Genomic DNA, 20,508 nt, shown 5'->3' with positions numbered 1-20,508 from the left:
GAACAGAAATCATGTCAGTAACCAAAGGCAGTATTAGCTCCCTAGAGAATATGAGCCCAGATTTAACCAAGGAGCTATTCTTTTATTATTCAACAGCAGTCTCAGCGCCCTGTCCCATCTCTTCACCCAACTCCCTCAAAGGCATCTAGGCACAGTGCTTATAAAAGGTCAGTTTAACCACCAGGTCAGTTCCCCACTAGCACACACAGCCCCACAGCGCAGAAGCAGAAGCAGGTACACAACCACGGTGACTCCTGGGAGCTGGTACCCGACAGACAGGCTGCTGGGGCCCTGACCGCATCTGCTGCCACCATGGGCAGCGGCAGCAGCTGACACAGAGAAAGCCAAAAAAAGTGTCCCCAGAGCCCAGGGTGGCTCCCTGTGCCGTTGCTGATACGGATGGAGACTGTGGGTGACCTGCCCCTGCAGCCCTGCAGTCATTAAGCAGCTAGCGTTGCCCACATGCTTCAGATTGTATCCCAGGAGAAATGGGCTGTCAAGTGCTCACTCTCTGCACAAATTTCCTCTCTGGTTTGTGCCTCCACCATGAACGATGTGAACAAAAAATTCTGCCCCGAGGCCCTTCCCCAAAGCCTGTCTGTGCTGCAGTGTGTTGGCTGCACTTCTTAGGATACGTGGGCAGCGATGCTCCAGCAGAGCCTCCTTACATCTCACTCCCTCCTCTCATGGGGGACCTGATTACTTTCTGGATCAAATCTCAGGACAGTGTTTGGGAAAGGGGTAATGTTTCCCTCCCACTAAAGTATTTATTTTTCCTTAATTCCTCAGCAAGTATGGAAGAGTGACCTTTTACTTTCGCTAAGATCCTGGCTTCTGTCTCCTCTGTGGTGCTGCCCGATATTTAGTAATTTTTTTGACAGCATCTTACAGTGGATTTGTATTCTGGGGGCAGCTCAGGTCAGCCGGTTACAGACGGAGGACAAAGCCTCAGAAGTTACTGCAGCTCTAGCAGCAGCCCAGAGGCTTGTTCTTAATTTAGACTTCCAGGACAGAAGCTCAGAGCACTGACAATTACCCTTCCGTGCAAGGATGGGCATGAAGCTCTTAAGGAGCTTCAATCCACAGTATGGATTTTGCAATCAGTTGCAATACGCAGTATCTAAATCATTAGGGGTACCAGGCCAGGAGAACAGAGGTTTCTGAGGGTTGCTAATGCATCTGCATTCTCTTCTTCTAGCTCACTGCCTGGTCGTAGGTGAGGATAGGTGAGCAACTGGAGCCTTTTGCAATACTTTTAGAGGGTGCTGTGCTTTCCGAGAGTGACTTGGAGAGATTTTATAGTAAGTCTGTGCAGTGCCATGGCTCTTCAAATGTTTCAGAGAAGCTCTCCCTGTTAAATAGATTTTATAAGTATTCAATCTGTTGCCTTGATTTTCTGCACTTGGAGAAGGTGCTGTGGGTGCAGTTCATGAAGCTGATGGAAGGACTTAAGGGTGCTGGGAAACTCAAAGGAAGCATTTATCACTGAAGAATTAAACTTTTTACCTAAGTCTGTATATGAATGAAGACGTAAACTTCTTGTTCCCTCTTTCACAAGTTAGCAGCAAAGAAGAGAGTGGAAACCCACCAAAATTTTAAAATATGCCTTCACTTTAACAGTAAGACTGTTTTTACAGGGGTTTTACTATTATTTACAGCTCATCTACTAATTTAGCTACTTGAGAAGCAGCAAACAAAAGTAGCTGAAAAGATGTACAAGCTGCAAATGTGATGAAAAGAGGATTCAGTGTCTGTATAATGAATCATGACTGACCTTCTCAGCAGCATGTCCTCCCACACTACGGAAAATATATTTTGCAGACATAAAATGTTAAGACTTTTCCTGTGTTTTGCCTATAAAATTCAGCAGTATCTCGGGAAAACTGCACACACTACACGGGCTACTTAATTGCTCTACAAAGTGAAGGTAAGGTCAAGATATTCAGCCTTCTGTGGTATTAAGAGTTTCTTGAAAGGATCTTAATCTTAACATCCAAGAAATCACGTGGTCTCAACACCCTTGGGCTATGCTCCCCCACCAATTTCCCACCGTGCCATGACTTACAAGCATACAGTTATAAGCAAGTCGGTGGCTGAGGCTGCACTACAGGACCTGTGGCTTATAATGACAGTCACACCATCGCCTTGCTCTCCATAGCCAGAACAAGTCATCAGCAGTGACCTTCCTACCAGCACAGCGAGTTTTCCACCAACACATCCCATCGTCAAGGCAGAGCGGTTGAGGCAGACTGAAAATCTACTGAGGTCTTGCTGAACGGGTTTGAATCCTGCTGACCACAGATGAAATTGGAGGTTTGGCTCCATTACGTTCACCCCTCCAATAAAAGGTAGGCACCAACACGAAGAATTTTAACTTCCATAGCGGCAAGTGTACCCTAATCAGTTACGTTCAGTTTACTCGTATTTTCCCCACTGAGCAACCATACCATGTACATATCTGTATTCTGGGATACATAACAAAATCCTGATGCAATCAAGCAAGGGAGATCAATTAAAATGTGATAATGTCACTCCACCAGCAAAACTCAGTACACCTAACAGAAGGTTTTGGTGCAGATCTAACCTTGCCAAGCGTGTTTTGCTCCTGCTGGACTACTGTTGGCTTCAGTGGAATGAGTGCTACAGGTAATCTTTTCTCTGCCCAAGATTCATAATGTATAATGACACCCTTTTCAAACAATTGCTGTCTAAGCATTCCGGGGCAACATTTTTTTTTGCCTTTTATGCTGGTTTTGCCTTTCAGGCCATCAGCTTCCTCTATTCGATAAAATAAGCTCAATATCCATTTAGCCACTTGACGAAGTGCCACTGATGAGTATCTAGTAACTTAAGGCCTGTAAACTACCTGGAACAAATTATCATGCAACATACATGCATATTTTTTTTTTATATCTTGCAGGACTTGTAAGAAAGATTACGATTTAGGCCAATATTTATATATGCCCCAAGTACATATTCCTCTCCTAAAGCTAAGGCTTTGTTGAAAGTGTATGCTGTAATACAAGGGAAAAATCTTTTACAAAGCACTAAAACGCCCAATCCAGGAAGGCACAAACAAATAACATAAAAAATTTCTTCTCCAGTGCGACAAAATCAAACAGGTAGTTTTATTAACACGGAGGGATGGCTAGGAAGAAGAAAGAAACAGAAAACACTGGCTTGTTTTCCTGTCAAATGCTACAGGTATTGCTGTTGGCCACTGTGCAGCAGCTGATACAGGATAAGGGTCTTTAATTAAATTGCAGACAGGGAAAAAAAATTGGTCTACAGTATTTCGTAACCAGTATTAGGGCATGATCTACATTAAGCATGAAAATGCACTAAATGATCAAAGGCTTCTTGCCAAAACCAGAAGGTCTTTCCTTCTAATGTATAATTTGAAGGCAAATTCAGTTTCAGAAAAATTAAGAAAGCCACAGGTTTCCATCTTAAAATCTGCAAGACTGATTTAAAATGTTAACTCTCTCTTCCCTATTTGTCCGCAAAACTGTTTTGTTTGGGTTTGGTGTTTTTCTTTTGCCTTAGCTTTTTCAAACTCAAAATTTGGGGAACAAAAAAAAAAAAACCCACCACAACTACGGAGAGAAAACATAACTTTTCAGTTGGCATTTCAGAGTGCCTTATGATTCAGAACAGACCAACAGAAAGGCATTTAGTTTTGTTTCAGTTCTGGGCACTGTTTGTGTACTTTTTATTCAGTAAGATATAACTTTCATTATTTTCTCATAATTTACAAATGTTACTTGTTCTTCAGTGCATACACATGACAATGGAATAGGTTATGTAGTATTATTGACTTTGGTGAGACGGTTCACGTCAGAACTCTAAATTTAACCATCTGATCCCTTCAATATTTAATATTTAATCATTTGTGTACTCAAATAAATATATAAGCCCCCCCTACAAAAACAGTACTCAGAGTGTTTATGACAGGTCTACATAACGTTTAGTAACATGTTGATCATTGCATGACATCTGCACTTCTGCATGTTCAGTCTCTCAAATGGGCTAGTTGCCTTCAATGTATGGTAATCGAACTCCCGGAATCTCGCAAGTATTTCTCAACTGGTCTTCTAATTTGGTAAATCAAGTCTACTGGGAATGAGCTTGGAGATATCTGCACTTCACTGTGAAAAAAATGGGAGACTTTCTTAGTTTTAGTAAGTAAACAAAAAACTTATCATTTTTGCTTGGTGTTTTCTCTTGGTCATGACGATGTGCTTTTCAGTGGTGTTATTCCTCCCCTTCTACTGAGCCATGATGTGCCTGGATGTCATTTGAGGCTAAAGGGGCATTTTTTCACTTTCAAATTCATATACATTTGCCTATTTAGCAGGCATCTCATGTTCTTTGTCATTTGCCTCTTGTCTTTGATATACTCAGTCTCTCTGCTCTCAGGCTTTCCTGCCCATGCTTGCTGCTGCTGCTGCTGATCCTTCCCATCACTTTGTCCCCAGTTGTCCAGTGTTCCCCTGCACAAGCGATCTGAAGCTTCACAGCACTAAGGACAAAATCCCAATATTTAGCCTCCTGAAGGAGGCAGGGCAACACACAGCTGCTCTTAAAAAGATTAAGGAAAGCAGAGGGGCCTTAAAGTGTCCAGCTGGTGAACTGCAGCAGAGAATCTCCTCTTTCTGGAAGGGTTTCCCCTTCTCCTCTAGCAAAAGTATCCAGCAGCAGCACACAAGCCCCTCTCTCAGAGGCTGCAGCATCCCAAGGCACTGACTCGCCAGGCAGGCAGCTGCCCAGGGCATCCAGCTGTCAACAGCAGCAAAAAAAGCCTTTTTTATCCACATCTAGCTGTGTGTGACAGCAAGGTCAGGGCTACAGCAGAAAATCTTGTTCTCCCAAACACCTTTGGATCACCTTCCACTTGTAGGATAGCCAAGGCAGCACAGAAGCTACCTGGGCTTCTATTCGACATTGCACATTGACTTCTCCTTCACATGGGATGAAGTTTAATTCCATTTAGACTGCACTGGGTGCACCAAAATAGCAAACAGGTGGGTCACTGTGATATTTGTTTTGCATGTTTTGTAACGTAGTTACTTCACACACTTCCCCAGAAGTACAACACCCAACAAAGAATTTGCTTGGAAAAGAAAAAAAGAAGGGTGAATCATGCTAATTCTGCACAAACATGTGCTGACAACACAGGACAACACACGTGAAAGTATCTTCTGTTTTCAGAGTTTGTTATATGTTGTCTTAGGCATCTTAAACCCTGTTCCAGTAAATAACACACAAGATGGATGTAAGCTGCTGCTTGATGTAAATAGCATGCCATTTATTGCTTACCTAGCTCTCATCAGGACTCTGAAATGCTCAGGAGGGGGAAAAAGAGGAAAGACAAAACCAAACACAACTGGCGTGCGGGGATGAAGCTGACACCAACTTTTTTACCGACTCCAAAACAATGTTTTCCCTAACAGTACCCCACTGGTTCCTTTCTGTCATGACTGCCACCAGGGCAATCTTACCAGGTCTGGTAGAATCTCACCTCCATGGCTGCTTACAGGCTGCAGCCTCACTCCAAGTCCCCCACAGGGGCTTTGGTATTCCCAGTATTACTGCTAGCCCTGCACCCCTCACTACTGCTTCCACAGGGTGGTTTATGCTGTGCCAGCCACCAGGGCACTGCTAGGGAGAGGAAGCGAGGTGCACGCGATCACACCACCCACCAGCTCTCCCAGCTGTTCTCCCAGGTTCAGTTAAGTTTTGAAAACATGGGAGTCTCCAAGACGGATACATTCCAGCCAGTCTAATGAGTGCCAAAGCCTGGGCAATGCCTGTGCCCTGTCAGAAGGCAAGAGCAGGGAGATCAGCCCACCCATTTCTGGCACTACCCTGCCAGAGTGCTCCTGCATCTTGCCTGAGTGCGGCACTGCTGGAGCTATCTGGGGGGAGGGAGAGAAGAGCAAAGGATACAAACATGGGGAAATTGACTAGAAGTCACTGTAATATTCAAAATGTAATTTTGTGAGTGCATCAATCAGGCTGTAGCTAATATTAGTTTGCTTTGGACCCAGATGTAAGTGCCCTGAAATAGTGTATTTTGTTACACTGTGATGGTGTAGCCAGGCACTGTGTATAATTGTTTCATGTACGTATGTGAGTGATGTGACCACCACAGCGGCAAAAAACTGTGTAGTTGCACATGGGCACAGGCAAGGAAGAAAAAACTTGCAAGACAAGGTAAGCCAGCACAAGGGATTGCAGGTAGGAAGAACACCCCACCAAATAAGTAAGGAGGATGACTGGCAAGGCAAAAAGCAAGATAAGCAGCATCAGAACAGATGAGGCCCCCTCTCCTTTTGGGAATGGGGCAAGCAGCATAAACCCATGCAGCTTAAGCAATATATATATATACACATATATTGGTAAATGTATACATGTAAGAGTGTGCACCACAGCATGGCACTACACAAAGGTATTATAGGTATTGGAAATTAACTGAGTAATATAAAGTGCAGTCCTCTCAAACTTTTGCAGACAAAGCATACCTCACATCCCTGCCGAACCCTCTTCAGAGATCAGTCTTTCATTCAAGACCAATATAGTCCGGAGACAACGAAACCAAGCCACCAGGTGCACTACAGCCATTTCAAAGTCTTGGGATGTGTCAACGTGTGCTTTATCTCACACTTCAGTGCAGTCTTATGCCAAGTGCAACAAACGCTGAGAAATAAAAGGCTGATGCCTCTTCAGGCCTGACTTGGCTACCAAGTACGATGGCAAGTGTGTTCTGCAGACCATCTGCTTTTTCTTCTTTGAACAGAGTAAAAATGTTCACAGCTATTTGAAAAACTCCTGTCTTACTAGCAACATTCCACCACAACGCAAACATACAGCTTCTTCAACAGCTCACTTGGTTTGGCTAGAATACAGCTTTTACGAGGTATAATGTTTATTACAAGAGTTTCTAAGCTGAAAAAAATAGCTAAACACAATTCTAACTTATTTAAATTCCTTGGTTTAACAGGCTACAAGTGAAAAGAAGCTTGCCCCTGTAGATGCTACATAGTAAAAATTTCCAATTATTTCCACAGCCAAAAATGCTGTAATGAAAAACAATCATAGATGCAGAATCGTCATTACAGTTAGAAAAAAGAGAGAAGAGACCTCACATGTAACAGAAGAAAAAAGTAACAAAACTAAGTTTCGCCTTAGAGCTGAACCTATTATATCCATGTTAAGCCCTTTTCTATTTTAAATTTAATACTACTCTTGGATATATATAATTAAGCTTAGTGACAGAAAATAAAAATAAGCCATACAAGCTGAAAGCACTGCTAGTTGAAAAAGTGATACGGGCTCGATCCCATAGCTCACAGTTGACATTCTTACCCCAATATCTGCCTTGTAAAGGTATCTAGATGCCCTGGCGTGGGTGGGAGGAAATTTAGGGCATTGCACACCAGCATAGCTACTGCAGGCTGTGCCCCAGCAATGCCCCACGCAAGCTGCAGCATGGAGACACTCCATGGCAAGGTGCTTCTGACACTGCTCTTCGGAGGCTGCCCAAAGGTGCAACTCATGTGGCCCCCCAGAAACTGCTCTGGATTTAAGGCAGAAAATTATATAGGCAGGTAAAAAGTTTCCCAAGTCCCCCCTTTGTTACAGGGGGCAAGATCTACACATCTCTGTTGCATCAGCTGAGACACGTCCATCAGGAGGATGTTCAGACACAGGCAACAACAGCCAGACAAAGGGCAGACAAGGAGCATAAGCACAGTCAAGATCTGTTATGCCCACTGAAATAAACAGAGCGTGTCTAAAGGCTTCTCCCAACTGCATTTGGCACGCACTCATGGCTGGCTCTTGGTTTAGACAAAGTCAGCAAAGTTTGCACAGATGCCGGCCAACTCTGACTGTACTCCTGCCTTCGCTGGCACGGCACAGCAGAGCCAGGCTCAGGGTGGATGCTCTGCCTGCTGCCGGCCAGGTAAGGGGTGGCAGCTGCAGCCCCAACAGGGGACGGGGGACAGCAACATCCCCAGCCACCAGTGACCCCTCCCTGTGGCCAGTGCTCCGGAGGAGCAGCGAGCCCAGCTCTGCCTGGCACAGTCCTCCCTTCCCCAGGAGCCACAGGGTTATGCTGCCCAGCTAACACTGACGTTCATGTGCCATTAATGATACTAAGTTGTAGACACCGAATTCTTGGAGAAGAGTGGCACCACTGTAAAGGTGTCAAGTTCTCAGATTTCTTTTTTTGTGGTTTTTGTTTTGTTGTCGTTGGTTGTTTTTTTTTTAATTTAAAGCAGTAGCTTCATACCTACCTGTTAGGTATGTTCTTTTAAAACTTTTGTTGCAAACTAAAATACGGACATGTTTTGTGAAAGTCAGTATGGAAAACAAACTTTCTGAAATTCAGGTTGAAAATGCATAAATCCATCTCATCCTAGTTTCTTGAAACACACAGCTACATTTTAATTTTTATCCCATTTAAGCTACCTTGAATTCAGAGTAAGTGAAGATACTCTCAAGCTGGCTTTACAAATATCAGATTTCTTCCATGAGTTCAAAAAATCAAGGCAAAACTTAAACGTGCTTGCTTGATGCTTATCTACAATCTGTTGTTAAAAAATAAAACCAAGTACATTTATTCTGGAGTTAAAAAAACCCACATCCTTCCAGTAGCTTCTGACCTGTTTCCAAAATCCATTAGTCAGGTACATCAAAGTCGCTATTGCCAGAGAAACTAGGTCCATTTTCCCATGCTGACAAAGAGACTAGAAGAGTACTAATATCTGTAGGGCTTTTATCAGCTCGCTCAACTTCTGCCTTTATCACTTCCACCGGTTTTATTTGATCTGAATCGGCAGGACAGAAAGTCCTCACTGGCCACTACAGACAACGCATGACCTGGGCGACATCTCTGCAGCACAGACTGCAGATGCAAAGGTTCAATAGGGCAAGGTTCGTTTTTGTTTAGGTTTTCTGATTGCCCTTAAAAATCACATACAAGACTTAAAAGGTCTCTGGGTGATCAGAAAATAAGGGGGAAACAAAACCTCACAGTTATCTTGTGATGCTTCAAGATTTTGCTTCAGAAAAAAATAAATGCTGCAATTGCATATACACTGTGTATGTTCTCTGACAATCCTAAAATGCATCTTTTTTTCCCATTTACTATTCGGAGTTATTATTATTTGCTATGGGAATGTCTGTTAGAGGTATGAATTATCAAGAACAGAATGACAGAGAAGTCTTTTAAATAAGGTAAGACAGACTAACGCCAAATGCTTGTTACGGATGGATCCTCTATCAGCATGGATAATACATGCTCCTTGTATGGGACAAGCAATTCCATCTCACAGTTCTGTCTACCTCCCATGACCCTGCTCCGGTTACATAAAGGTGCTGCTAGATCTTACCGATGTACAAAAGATGCAGCTGCATTCCTGAAGAGTAGTCATCTTATCCAGGGAATATTCACAGAGACATAGCTTGCAAGTGAGCAGGGGCTCCAGAGCTAACTCTCCAGCTTCTGACTCGTCAGCTGTCATGGTGTGAGGACAAGCCTTCCCAGCAGAGCCCATTCACTCGCTAATGGTCCACTCAGCCTGAAAAGAGAAATCAACAGCTGAAACATCCCCACAAGCCATGTGGTCACTTCTCATTAACCTGAGAATTTACATCTCAGATCCATAAAAGCACCTGCACACCCAAACGTACTACTTTGGCATCTTGGTGCTAGTCTCACACTTCAGGCCATTCAAAATTCAAAAAGAAGGTGTCTGAGAGCCCACCTTTCCAAAAGGCCTGAACTGGGTTGGGTTCTCAGAGAACATTCACCTTGCTGGCACAAAGCACCTCAGGCAGGCCACTTATCATCAAATTAAAAAAAAAACCCAACCAACAAACCAAACCCAAAAAAACAAACCAAAAACTCACACAGGTGAGATCACCTATGTTATATGCAACAGTATAGGGGTCAGAGCCCTCACCAAAGACCTAGAAGGAAGCAGGAATCTGATTCGGGACAATAAATTCGTAATTAAAAAAATAAACTGCATTCATATGTACATATTTATATACATATATATATATATCGCTTGGCCTTTTTGAATGAGTTTCAGAGTCACACCCCTCCCATCCCTATGGGACCCTTCAGCCTTCATTGCACCCACACCATCTTAATGGGTGTCCCCAACCCCAGCTGCCATTCCGGCTGGTGGCTCGGGAGCTCTGCTGGGCAGTGCAAGGCAAGAGCAAGCACAGATTCCCCCTTCCTAGGCAAGCACTTCAAACGTTTAGCCTGTAACATGGGGAGTGGGTACCACGAACTCCACCTTCTCCACGAGCTCTCACTGAGACCGTGAGCCGGCGGTCCATCGCAAGAGGGATGGCGAAGACACCCAAACCCAGGATTTCAGATTGCATGTCCTACTTCATACAAGGCTGCAGCTTAAATCCAAAAGAGTAAGAGTCATGTGCAGTCCTCTTTTCTGCATTGCCTTGATGATGCTGGCGAGCTGCCTGCTCAGATCTATAGCTTTTGTGCATCCTGCTTCCTGACATCCAGCTCTTCTATCTGTTTCATAGGGCTCTCAGGCATCTAACTGAGGTTTGTGAACCATGAACCAAGTGCACTAGCACTTTGACAAGGAGATGCTCAGAATAGCCATGCTTCCACCACACATTATGTCACAGCAGTGCTTGGGGAAGAAATTTCTATCCTTTGAGAAGCAACAAATGGAAATAACATGCTCACACATAATGTTTTCTGACCTAAGTATTCAAAACCACTACACCATAACCATAAAAAAATGTCAAGACCCTCATTCTTACACAGTAACACTGAAAGAGAAAATAAGGAGAATATCCTCATGCTTAAATGGAAACAACAGAAAGCAAATTCGCAGATTTTTAAATCTCAAAATAGACAGCGGGGTTTGGCACAGCATTTAAGGCACAGGAAAATCTATTCCCATCTCCAGGAAACTTGGCCCAGCTTCCACAGACCTGCTTCTGAACACACTCAACTGGTGGCAAGACAACCTTTACATCCATTTCTTACAAGCAGAGACATGGTGTCCAGCTGCACACAGCTGCCTGCCACAGCGCCAAGAGTGCAGCTCTACTAAATCTGAAAAGCTGCAGCACAAATGGAGGCTGCATGAACACAAAAACAATCAAGACCCATCCGTGCGCCTGCCAGATCTGAGATCTCAGAAAGCAAACGGGAGACTCGAGCCCTTTGGTTCACTTCTGCTTGCCTCCCCCGCAGTCCTGAGCATCCTGGTGGCAGGGCTGTCAGGTCACATTTGGCAGCATGTCACTGCTGCTGTTCTGCAGCTCCCGCAGCCTCCAGGCCAGCTGCAGCACATCAGAGCCTACGTGACCTGCCGTCGTGCAATACCTGCTGAATCCCTCCCCAGAGGGAGAAGCAGTGGTGCTCATGGAGCTTGAGGGGTCAGCGCACGTCAAACCTCACCCCACAGCCCCCACCTTTCAACCTGACGTGCAGCTAAGCCCCATCCCCAGGCGAGCCCTGTGAGCCTCATGCCCTGCAGGAAGACCTTTTCTCTTCAAAAGCCATGAAACCACAACAAAACAGGGTGGGAGAGCACACCTACCCCTTTTTAATTTTTACACTTTGCAGTTTCCTAGCCTAGCCAGACAGAGAAGCCATCAGATATGTCCTCTGGGATGTCTTTCCTTTAAGCATACAGTTTTAGACATACAAGAGTCATAGCCAAGATTCTGGAAACCAAATTCCCAGCTACGAATCCTGAGCAAACTCTCTCTTCAATGGCTTCCTATCATTCGTTCAAAACATATGCCGTGCCTGCATTACTCCTGGTGCGGTCCTGGCCTGCTACCATGATGCCCCCCACAATTTGCTCCGTACGGCTGCAAAGCTGGAGCTGCAGCATGGCCAGCAGCTTGGGAGGCAGCCTGCCTCTGAGTCAGGGACTGCAACACTCCTCTGTAATTACTGCAAGAGGGAAGTGGGAGGAACAGTGACTCACTGGAAACGCTATGGCAGATCAAGAACTACCTGTTACTTAAAAATACATGCTAGACGTTATCTCAGTATTTAGAAGAAGAGTAGCACATTTACTGAGGCATGCTTTTCAATCGCAGCTGCATCTGTTCAGGTAAGCTGCTCACCCCCACTGCACAGATCTGAAATTTCTTCATTTGCATGGTAAACAGCAGCAACGTGAAGAGGTAGGATGCACAAAGGAACAGGTAGGGATATTTAAGGATGCTGGAACAGATACAAAATGCACACAGCTGTTTCCAAAGTCAGGGGGTTTATAACCAAAAGGGTTATGACCCTGCAATGCTTTTATTACGGCAGCAGTTTAGGGTTTAGGGCTCAGGGCTAATTTTATATGGCCTAAATCTGGCACTCCACGTAACAGCGAGTTTGCCACAGTAGAGTAGGCTCCTGACACACCGCCCTGCCCTAGTAGCTACCAGGTGCCACAGTGCAATGGCTGTGGGGACTTGTTACGATATCCCAGGCACCCTTGTCCCTGGAGACTGTAGGTTAGATTCAGTTTTTCTCCCTGTACCCCCCTGCCCCCCCTCTTCCACCTCGCACAGGATGCCAGAGCGGGGCTGAGGTTCTCCCTAAAACAGGCAGAGCACCCCGTGAGAACGCCCAGCAGACAACCCCAAGCAAACCTGGCAGACCAGAGGATCCAGCCCCGACACAGCCCAGGCTGGCTCACCTCACCGCAGCCTCATTAACCCCGGTGGGATTCACCCAACGAAGCAAATAGGATTGGAGCCTCGGAGACAGCTGCCTGCACAGCACCTGAAGGAGATACCATGGCTGCCTCCATGCCCCTCAGAGACCAGCTTGTCCAAAAGCTGTCCTCCAGGTCAGGCTGGCACAGGCAAAGCCATCCTGCTAGTACCTGCAAGCCTGCCTGGCGAAGAGAGAGCAGGTGCATGGCCTGTTTGACCTGCTCCTTTTGCCAGAGTGACCCATCCAGCTGGTCTCTGCTTCTGCCCACCAGAATTGTGACTTCTCCTACTTCCATCAAGGGGAGCAGGCAGGGCAAAGAGTTAATGGTTACGGAGAAGAGTGGCCCCTTCCAATGGCAGCTGGGCTCTGAACAGAAATCAGGTCAGATAGTGGAAACGATGGGGAGGAGAAAGACATGTGTCTCCCTCTGGTTCTCACACTCTACTCCTTCTCCCAGTACTTCAGGATGCATTGTCCTCTCCCAAGCTCTCCAACCATCTCCTCAACTTTACTACCTTGGCAGAACTGACTTTTCCACACTCTGCAGAGAAGCCATGAAGCCCCACCTGAGTTGCTCCAAATTTTTATGGTCTTCATTTTGCTAGGCTTAGTCCCACGGACTGTCATTAGTTTATTATATATCCACCAGTTCTCTTTACAGTGGATTAAAATTCCTACTGTAATTACAAGTGAGTTGCCAATGGTTTAGGTTGAAAACAAAACACTTTGCACGTATGTGTCATGCAGGGGAAGATGGAGTCACTGATGAATGAGTGGGGGACAAAGAGGAAAAGATCATTCCATATGTGGTTATATTAATAAAAGTCACCTGAAATAAAACTGAATTGAAAGTCTTTGAAAAGAAACAGACCCTCATATAAATAAAATACATTTCTAAGCACTAAGATCGTCCCTTTCATGCCCACAAACACAAATGACCCATTTAGGTGAGATTCCTAAATAAAGCAAGAAATGTATCACTAAGACTGGAATACAGCACCCAACTCCTCACAGAAACCTCCACTGAAAGCAACACAGGCTCCATGAGATGCCGAGGAATAAGGATAAACACATCTCAAGGACACTCTAACCTGGAGGAACATATTAAGCTAAATTCTGTGCCAGTGTACATCAGTAGCAAGGAAGGGTCAAACCGGCCCCAGTCTGTTTTACACGCTTCTACCAGCCACGTACATGCAGACCCACACACAGATCACGGCCCTTTCACGTTGCACAGAATTTCCAGGGAAGGGGATGTATTTCCTCAAATTGTATGCTACCCACCTTGTAAGGAAGAACTGTTGGGAACTATAGAATCATTTAGGTTGGAAAAGACCTTTAAGATCATCGAGTCCAACCGTAAATCTTGATTTGTTTATCCTAATGAAATTGCAATTAGAAATTCCCACCATGATCCACGTATGAGGATGAAAGGGATGCCTGTTGTCTAGATTAACTAACAAGAGTTTAAACGGCCCCTTGCCGAAGGGTTAAACTAACAGGTACAAAAAGAAAAACCTTAAATTTAGGTCCTCCCTGGCTCTGACACTAGCGGTGTTGATGCCGTAGGATAAGGCAGGACCAGAAACTCTGAAGGAATGTGCGCGAGCCCTGTGGGGTCAGCCCTGGGAGGGCACAAACTGCACAGCCACCAGGAGCACAGCTTGCTGAGCGCTCAGATCTGCCAGTCTTCCCGTTTCATTCATCTGCCTGCGGACACTTTTGCTTTGCCTCGGGGAGGTGCCAAATCTTGGTGCTTTCAAGTAGCACTGAAATGCCTCAGCACAATCCATAAGCAAAGCAGAAGGAGAAAGGGCTCCGGGGGGTGGGAAGGGTGAGGACAAGCAGAAACTCTAGCATGAAAGCAGTGGAGATTTTGAGCGGAATATGAAACACAAAACAAAAGCACTGGAGGAAGGAGTACAGAACTTGTCTGCCTTCAGGGCCTCCTGACACCACCGTGTCTGGTGTCTAGCTTTGACAACAACTTCCTAACAGCAGGTATCTGTTGTGCCTGCTCCTAGACAGGTGCCCATTGCAGATCTTGACATTAGCCTCCTGAAGTGGAAACTATTAACTCCCTGAAGTGGGAGTGAGAGAGCAGCTGGGTGGGCATCTGGCAGCCAGCCAAAGTCAAGCTACCACAGCTCCATAGAGGTGTGAAAAATTGATGCAACCTAGGGCCAAAACCTGCCCTCTGAGCATGCATTGTAAGGTATCATCCTTGTTACAATCACACAAAGGCTCACTTGAGTCTGCCCAGCTGCCTCAAACCAAGATTACTAGGCTCAAAGAACAAAAGTTACTCTGTGTATGTGACAGAGCAAACAAGCCAGGCAGTCTCCTGAGCTGCAACATCAGAAGGACATTGTCTGTGTGTCTGCAATCAAGTCACTGTACTTGGTTAAAAAAAAATAAAAATATCTGTCTGAATGTGACTTTCACCACTTAGAAACATCACATAAAATCAGGAAAGCCTTCTGCACTGAAGCTGGAGGAGAATGAATGGAGCATATTCAGCACCATAAGTCATCCTTTCATTTTTCACACGCTGCATCCAACAGCAACAAGAGAGTTCTTGGAGAAGCTACTTCAAGCCTTGTGTTTACAAACAATTCTTCTGAAGTTAGTGGAGCTGCATGCTTTTAGCTGAATTTAGAGTTTAAAGGAAGTCAAGAAATGTACAAACACGAGACACACTGCTCCAGGAAATGTTAATGGAATAAAAAGGGTCCTTTATGTGGTTTTCCCTGTGAGCTGGTGTGTGCCTGAGCCCACCCTGTGGTCCCCCCTACCCCAGAACCCCCAAGGCTTGCCATAAGCCAGCACCAGGCACAGACTTGCATACACGTGGTGGGATTGTAAAGAAGCTGGGGTTAGGCTTAAGGTCATGTGTGGGTCTAACACACAACACAGCACTCACCCATTTTACAAAAGCCATTTCAGTACCAAAACGAACTCACAGCACCTGTGTGTTAAGCTCCTATTTAGTGTAGCAGGTATTCACTGCACTTTCCTGAAGAAACATTTGCAAGCACTGTAATTGTTTCTCATGCCCTAGAGATTTTTAAAGTACTCCACCCATTGTGAAATTACTTCAATGCCACATAAAAACCTGTTTTGACATTGTTCAGCTCAGGATTCTGTTGTTTCCTGTAACTAAGGCTCCCCCCTTACAAAATAAAATGGAAAAAGAAAACTACCTGACAAATACAAGTGTTCAAAACCAATGCTGAAAATCAGGCCCATGGAGAAAAATAGTAATTATAGAAAGATTTTAAAAATATAACAGAGTGGTATTAAGATAACAGGGTCAGATCGTAGAAGATATAAACTGAGCTATGAAATGCAGACATGTGAGGACAGCTTCAAGAAACCCACACTTCCATTAACTTCAGCAAAAGCCCATCATCGCCAGTTTTGGTTACCAGTCCTTAGCTGTCCCAACTCTTTGAAGGCAATGTTATTGAAAATTCACTTCTAAGGCAGCTTTTTTAAACTCAGCAGCTCTATACAAAGAATTAGTCGAATGAAGCACACTAGTACTTCTGTGGTCAACAGACTAACCACTAAACCACTATGCATCCATTTTTCCTTCTTTAATATGCACTGCCTACACAGAGCCACCTATCCTGTCCATACAGCGCTACTTATCAAGCAGTGATTCAGTAAGACTGTAAAACATATGATTAAAGCTCCAATTCAGGAAAGCCTTCATCTTCGAGAAGGACATTTAATCATATGTCTAAGTGCTCCTGTGTATCAAAGCCTGAATATTTTGCTTTATTGCAATGAGATTATTATCAAGTTAAACAAGGGCTTAAAATTTTCTGAAACCGTGGTGTCACAAAAGCAACCAGATCCCTGAATAGAAGGTCTAATTTTAAATACATTTTTAATATATTCAGAATTACTGTATTACATCTGTGCCTTAATACAGCAAGCACTTGATTACATTCATGTACAAGGAAACCCCATTTCTGGATTACCATAATATACTATCAAGCTGAAGTATTAGAGAGAATAATACTAGTTCAGTATCTGTTCTGTTTGAGCATGGCTTAAGAAAAGTCAGATGTATAATATTTCATGACAGCTTTCTGCACTGTAAAATTTTTATTTTAAGAAAACTTGTTTCAAGAACAAGCAGCCTAAGTAAACGTGCTGTCTGGTACATGAGAACACACCGAAGGCAATTTCTCTCACTTGTTTTCATTGGAATGCCTGGGGGAAAAAAAAAAAAAAAAAAAGAGCCCTTGAGCTGCTGTTCAAGAAGCACTGGCTGTATGAAGTATTTTCATATCATGTTAGCAACCAAAAAATAAATATATCGAATACTTTGAAAGGAATGTAGTGGGTGGGAAGCCTCTTGCATACAAAAAAAGTAAGGGACAGACTGCACTAATTAATATCACCCAGCTTCCTGACAGGCATTTTTATAGCAGCACTTTAGGACGCCTAAAACTCACTGAACAGGTTCCCAAATTTCACATGCACCCAGTAATTTCAAATCATTCTAATCAATCAAAATATCATTAGGGCACAGGTAAATGGGTCCCCACAAATCTTTGACAGTTCACTTGTTGGGTAACATCTCTACTGTACTGTAATACTGTGAGGTGTGAATAACTTGGAGATTTTAGAACACCAGTTCTTCATGGTAACTTCTAGCAACCCTACATCAATATGTCCTCAGGGAGGTTTTTTGCACAAAAAGCATGGATATTAACTGAATATAACAGACAGCTTGCTTTTTTTTTTTTTTTTCCCCAAAACAGATGTGACACTTTTGCAATTGTGGGAATCCTTTATGTTTTTCCTTGCAATACTGTTTTAGAATAAGCAAGGGGAACAAAAAAAAAGTGGGCTTTCCCCTCTTCCATTCCTAAAAAGCAGCGGAGTCCAAGAAAAGGAAATCTAATAGCTAATGGTGAAATAAATGCTGCTACTCCTAGCTCAACAGGCAGCTAGGAAAAGCGCTTTCTCATCGCTTAAAGATGAAAACGTAAAAGACTGAAAAAAAATAATGCAGCCTGTTTAGTAAACTGAAACACATGATCAAAACATGGTCTTCATCTCTTTTCAGTACTGACAGAAGCCACATAATGGCAATATTCATTGCATCCATGAGGATGGGAGTAAGCTCTTCTGCATGGAAAGACGTCAGACCATCACACTGCAGAAGTGTGCAATATGCATATGCAGAAGTGTGCACCTTTGCTCAGCTCTGCTGGAACTGTGCTTGAACTAGGACACAGCAAAGTTCAGCGTACAGCTCTGTCAACACTGGCAGGCTGGAATGCCATAGCTCCCTGCACCAGACCTGCTGGATGTGAGTGCTGGGCAAGCCTGCGGGCATCCAGTTTGGGATGCCCCAGCTGTATCAAACTTAGCATCCCTGAGCAGCGTGATGGTGAGGCAGCAGGCTACGGCGATACGCCTGGTCCTGCAAGCTGTCAGTACCGGGATTCCCCTGAAGTTTTATGTTCATCCTCCTGGCACTCACAGAGGTAAAGATCAGCATGAAATGCAGTGAAACAGGCAAAGTATGGCCAGACAACAGAATTTGCATATTTTGGCATCAAACATGTCCAAGTGTTTCCATTGAAATAACAAAATTATACCAAGTGCAATTCCAATCATTGGTTACCAGATCTAAGATTAGACTCTAAAGCTTATCTAAATAACATCCTTTATTCTTAATGACACTGTAACTTGTCACTGCCAAGCTACAAGGATTTTCCCACCCAAACTAGTCTGGTACGCTTTTAACTTCCTGTTAACAATAGGTAATATACCACTATTAAATAAAAACACACTCTTTGTGACATTCATGATAAAAGCAAATGATAGGTCTTCCTTTCGGACCACGTGAAGGCTTTCGGTAACTAGCAGTTATTAAGTTAAAAGGAATTGAGTTTTTGGGAGGTCAGATGGGTTGGTAACTTGGCTAGCTGTCTCAGCTGAAACAGGAATAGGAAGCCAGATGTAACGATTTGCCTTTGACACAGAAAAAATGTTTATTTTTGTTAATCAGATAACAAAACCTTGGGATAAGTTAACTCCTTGAGCTGGAATGTTTACAGTTTAGACAGGGCATGTTCAGAAATATTTGTGACATTGGCCTGTTCTGACACCAAGGATTTCTACAAGGTATTTGTAAATATGCATTGTTAAAATGAAAGCAATGAAACTTTATTTGACAGAGAGACCAACTGAATCTGTTTGTTCATAATATGTACTCTTCTAACAAGAAACTGGGCTGTCAGCCTCCTCTGGCTGGAGATGGCTCCTTTCTCAGAGCAGCCAAAGCTGTGGCTGGAGCAAGCAGCAGCGTCCCGACAGCAAGGCAAGCAGGTCAAGGCAAGTGGAGACGTGACAAAGCCTGGCCTCGCAAGGGACAGCAAGAAACTTCTTCAGGCCAAGGGACGCGTGCAGAGCTTGCCAAAAGCCTGAGGAGAACTCAGCTGACCAAAGCAATGAAATTGATCCTCCACTGAATTCTGCAAAAACACCATATACTAGAAAAATTCACTGAACACCATCTATTGAAAACAATCAACACATATGTAGGTATTTATTTTTAGAAGGGATGATCTGAGAAGCATTTTCTTCAGTGCTTGCAATAGGATACCTTTAACACATCTGTCATTCCAAGAAAACTTCAAACTTGTAGGATTATGGTCTTAGAGTTGTTGTTCACTACAAGCATCGAAAAGCACTTTCACACAACCTTAGATTTACATCAAAAGGAATCAAAGAATAAGTTAATTTCCCTTTTATAACAATTTTTGTGTGACTGCTTAGTGAATAAAACTAGTAAGTATCATGTTTTAATTTGCCCCTATCTAATCTTACAGTCAAATATGCTGCCCATTATTACAGAATAAACACACTGTTCAAGGTAACCAAGATAAAACAGGTAAAATATGGAAAACTGCCCTTGATCCAAATATGTCCCAATGACTTAGAAAGGTGGGGGGATATACTGCCCACTGGTAACTTCCAAGTCTTAGTTACAATGACATTCAGTGAACCGAAGACTGAGTCAAATCTAAAGATTAGACCTTGGGGAACTCACTATCACTAATACCAGCATTTTCCATTATGAAAGCAATGTGAATAGCTACTGACTATACTGGAGCTTGACAAGAAACAATAGTCGTTAAGAAGCACTGGCAGAGGTTTGGACCCGGACATGAGCAGGTTGTTTTGAAACTAAACACATGCATTTACTGAAGTAACTACCATTGCTTCCCACGAGTGGTTATTAAACTAATCAGGCTGTATCCCTAAACCACTCCTCTGCTAGTTTCCGGAACGAGTCCCACCAAAGCCAGCTGCAACCGGAGATGAGGAAAGGCCAGAGCACTGAACGAGTCCCAGCTCTGACCAGATCTGCAGAGGTGAAAAAGAGAAATAAACTCCAGTAACAGCCCCCAGACCGAGCTTCTCTCTGCTTGTCTTCTCAATATCCACGTTTGCTCTCCCTCTCTTCCAGCCCACACACGAGAAGAGCAACGAGCCCAGCATGCTGGGAGACAGCTCCCGGGAGGAGTTCTGCTGCAGGTGATTCCCTGCACGCTGCCTGCTGCCCCAGCACGGAGAAGACCCATGGTGCCCACCCCATCAATCAGGGCATAAATATGGGGCGTCTGTAATCTCTGATGGGCTTCACCTCTACACCACTGAACAGAAGTTGCTAACTATGCTGGAATAACAATAATAGATTTGACTACAATTAGTCCTGACTAACAGCTACAGATTTTAAAATCGCC

General features: G+C 44.0%; 1 protein-coding gene across 3 annotated transcripts in view; it reads right to left on the bottom strand.

Moving 5' to 3' along the window:
- The window catches only part of RNF144B (ring finger protein 144B), a 95,186-nt gene that overhangs the window by 27,306 nt on the left and 47,372 nt on the right, over positions 1 to 20,508 (bottom strand). For all 3 annotated transcript variants that reach the window (XM_027784246.2, XM_005235718.3, XM_027784245.2), the window contains exon 2: positions 9,399 to 9,587. In XM_027784246.2, the coding sequence (XP_027640047.1) occupies positions 9,399 to 9,563 (165 nt within the window). In that variant the 5' untranslated portion in view covers positions 9,564 to 9,587. The remainder of the gene's footprint in view (positions 1 to 9,398; positions 9,588 to 20,508) is intronic.

Source organism: Falco peregrinus, chromosome 3, assembly GCF_023634155.1.
Source record: "Falco peregrinus isolate bFalPer1 chromosome 3, bFalPer1.pri, whole genome shotgun sequence".
Taxonomy (NCBI): Eukaryota; Metazoa; Chordata; class Aves; order Falconiformes; family Falconidae; genus Falco; species Falco peregrinus.
Note: the sequence above shows the minus strand (reverse complement) of the source record. Positions and strands in the feature narration are given on the sequence as shown.